Source organism: Carlito syrichta, unplaced genomic scaffold (assembly GCF_000164805.1).
Source record: "Carlito syrichta isolate Samal-C Ts95f unplaced genomic scaffold, Tarsius_syrichta-2.0.1 Scaffold143017, whole genome shotgun sequence".
Lineage (NCBI taxonomy): Eukaryota > Metazoa > Chordata > Mammalia > Primates > Tarsiidae > Carlito > Carlito syrichta.
In genome coordinates, this window is record NW_007087113.1 from 62,846 (window position 1) to 65,753 (window position 2,908).

At 57.6% G+C, this 2,908-nt stretch overlaps 1 protein-coding gene across 1 annotated transcript in view; it reads right to left on the minus strand.

Moving 5' to 3' along the window:
- CACNA1A (calcium voltage-gated channel subunit alpha1 A) overlaps positions 1-2,908 on the minus strand; it is a gene marked incomplete at both ends in the record, with an annotated part of 213,447 nt that overhangs the window by 62,142 nt on the left and 148,397 nt on the right. The window contains 2 exons of the mRNA XM_021708598.1: positions 153-259; positions 823-882. Of these exons, the coding sequence (XP_021564273.1) occupies positions 153-259; positions 823-882 (167 nt within the window). The remainder of the gene's footprint in view (positions 1-152; positions 260-822; positions 883-2,908) is intronic.

Genomic DNA, 2,908 nt, shown 5'->3' on the forward strand with positions numbered 1-2,908 from the left:
AGGCGAGGGCGGCCCCTCCTCCTCTGCGCAGACCATGCACCAAGCAGTCGAAGCTCCTCCCGGTGGCATGCGGGTGTCCCCGTGCCCCGACGTCCTGGACCCAAAGGGGCCCCGGCTGCGGGGGAGGCAGGGAGGCCTCGGGAGGGACTTACGTGAAGGCGAAGGCCACCAGCGCCCCACTGACCACTATGAAGTCCAGAATGTTCCAGAGGTCGCGGAAGTAGGCGCCCTGATGCAGGACGAGCCCCAGGTCGATCATCTGTCGGGGGAGGAGACCGGTCCCTCAGACCCTGCACCCCCGTTCTGGGGCGGGGCACCCACCCTTCTAGCCTCTGGGGGAGGGGCAGCCCATGGGAACCGCCCCCACGCAGGGCAGGGAAGGGAACAAGGCCGGAGGATGGCAAAGGCAGCCCTGACTTGTGGTTCCTAGGCCAGGCTTGCTTCCCACCCCCACATGCCTGTCTCAAATCCCACCTTGGACCCACAGCAAACCTCGCCCAATCTCCTACTCCTCCACCACCACGCTGGGCCGCCCCCCCTCACCCCGGGCGCAGTGCTTGCTCCTCTCCTTTGAGTCCGTGCTCCCCATGGCCGCCAGTGCCAAGCCCCGCCTCTGCTCAAAGCCCTCCAGGACTCCCACCGGCCCAAGTAGAAGCCCCAGTCCTCCCTGCGGGCTCTGTACAACCCACCCCATTCCCACACCCCTCCTGCATTCTTTCGGCCACCCCAGCCTCCCTGCTGTTCCTCCAACATACCAGGCATGGCCAATCCCCGTGGCGAGCCTTCCTCACCAGGGTGGCATCCCCGGAGCCCCGCCCTCACCTTAATCACCATCTCGAAGGTGAAGACGCCCGTGAACACGTAGTCAAAATATCGCAGCACCTGTAAGGGATAAGAGCCAGAAAGCTGTGGGTCACTGGCCTGTTCCAGCGGAGCCCTGGCCAAACTCACAATCGTCTGCTGGGATGTGCGATCCCCAGCCAAGTCCCCAGGGAGCAGCGTCTTCACCCAGAGGAGGAAACGCAGCCGCCACAGATAGTTGGGCAGGGTGTGCGCTGTGCAAGCCTCTCCCATCTCATAACGCAGATTTGTACATTGTGAAAGAAACTGTCCAGAAGATGGCAGCAGATCCCAACAAAAATCATATAGGGTCAGTTCGCTAACCCACGGGAGGGGAGACTTTTTTGTTTTTTTTTTTTTTGAGTTGGAGTCTCACTCTGTTGCCCAGACTGGAGTGCAGTGGCTGCTCCCGGCCACCGCAGCCTTGACCTGCTGGGCTCCGGGGATCCTTCCGCCTCAGCCTTCCGAGGAGCTGGAACTACAGGCGCACGCTACCACACCCGGCTAAGTTTTTGTTTTATTGCAGAGATGAGGTCTCACCAAGTTGCCCAGGCAGGTCTCGAACCCGCGGGCTCAGGCAATTCACTCACCTCAGCCTCCCAAAGGCACGGGACAGACTATTTGTTATCGTCACTAATACTCTCGCCGTCCGTCTCCATGTCAGCCCCACAAGGATGGGGACGTTTATCTGCCTCTGTTGCATCTCCAGCCCCAAAATACAAAGCCAGGCACACAGTAGGCGCTCAAGAAGTGTTTGCTGAATTACTGGATGGAGAGCAGGGGCTACACCAGGTCCTGTGGGAGCTGGGCTCTGTGATCTGCGAGGTCGAGACTCACAGGTACATGTGGCGCCTGCAGGGGGCTGGGACCAGAGTGGGGACAGCGCTGATGTCCTGGGGACAGGGTTTGGCCCTAAGGACCTGGGCGGGGGGAGGTGGAGGGAGAGCATCGCAGGTGCATGGTGGACACCGCGTAGCTCAGGGCCTAGTCTATCATTTATTTATCTACCATCAATCTATCATCTACCTATTTTATTTATTTATTTTTGAGTTGGGGTCTCACTCTGTTGCCCTGCTGGAGTGCAGTGGCACACTCACGGCTCACCACAGCCTCCAACTCCTGGGCTCAGGTGATCCTTCTGTCTCAGCCTCCTGAGTAACTGGAACTACGAGTGCATGCCAGGTTTAGTTGCTTTTTTAAATTTTAATCAATATTTTTTATTATGGTTTTGTGCTGCTTTTTTTTTGAGTTGGAGTCTCACTGTGTTGCCCAGACTGGAGTGCAGTGGCCGCTTCCGGCCACCGCAGCTTCAACCTGCTGGGCTCCGGCGATCCTTTCCCCTCAGCCTTCCGAGTAGCCAGAATTACAGGCATGCGCTACCATGCCCGGCTGATTTTTTGATTTATTGTAGAGATGAGGTCTCGCTGCCCAGGCGGGTCTCGAACCCGCGGGCTCAGGCAATCCACTCACCTCAGCCTCCCAAAGGCGCGGGATTACAGGCTGAGCCACCGAGCCCGGCTTTGTGCTGCTTTTTTTTACAAAAACCTTTTTTTGTAGAGATGGAGTCTTGCTATGTTGCCCAGGCTGGTCTCAAACTCCTGGGCTCAAGTGATCCTCCTATCTTGGCCTCCCAATGTGTTGGCCGGCTCAATGACACCAAGTGTTAAGTGCAGGTGTCACTGTATGTATTGTCCAGCAAACATTCTGCCTGCCTTTACCAAGGCTGGCCACTTGCAAATCTCTGATCTATAGATCTCACGGGTCTTTCTGGAGTTAGACCCTGGAGAAATTCTTGTCCAGGTGCCCCAGAAGACAGGTGGGGCCTGGGGACGGTGTTCAAGTCCAGAAATGACCCAGATGTCCTTCCACAGGAGGACGGAGAAGTCACGTAGTAACCCTCAAGCAGCATGATCAACAGGCAAGACCTCATCTCTACAATAAAATCAAAAAATTAGCCGGGCGTGGTAGTGTGCGCCTGTAATTCTGGCTGCTTGGAAGGCTGAGGCGGAAGGATGCCGGAGCCCAGCGGGTCGAGGCGGCGGTGGCCTGGAGCGGCCACTGCACTCCA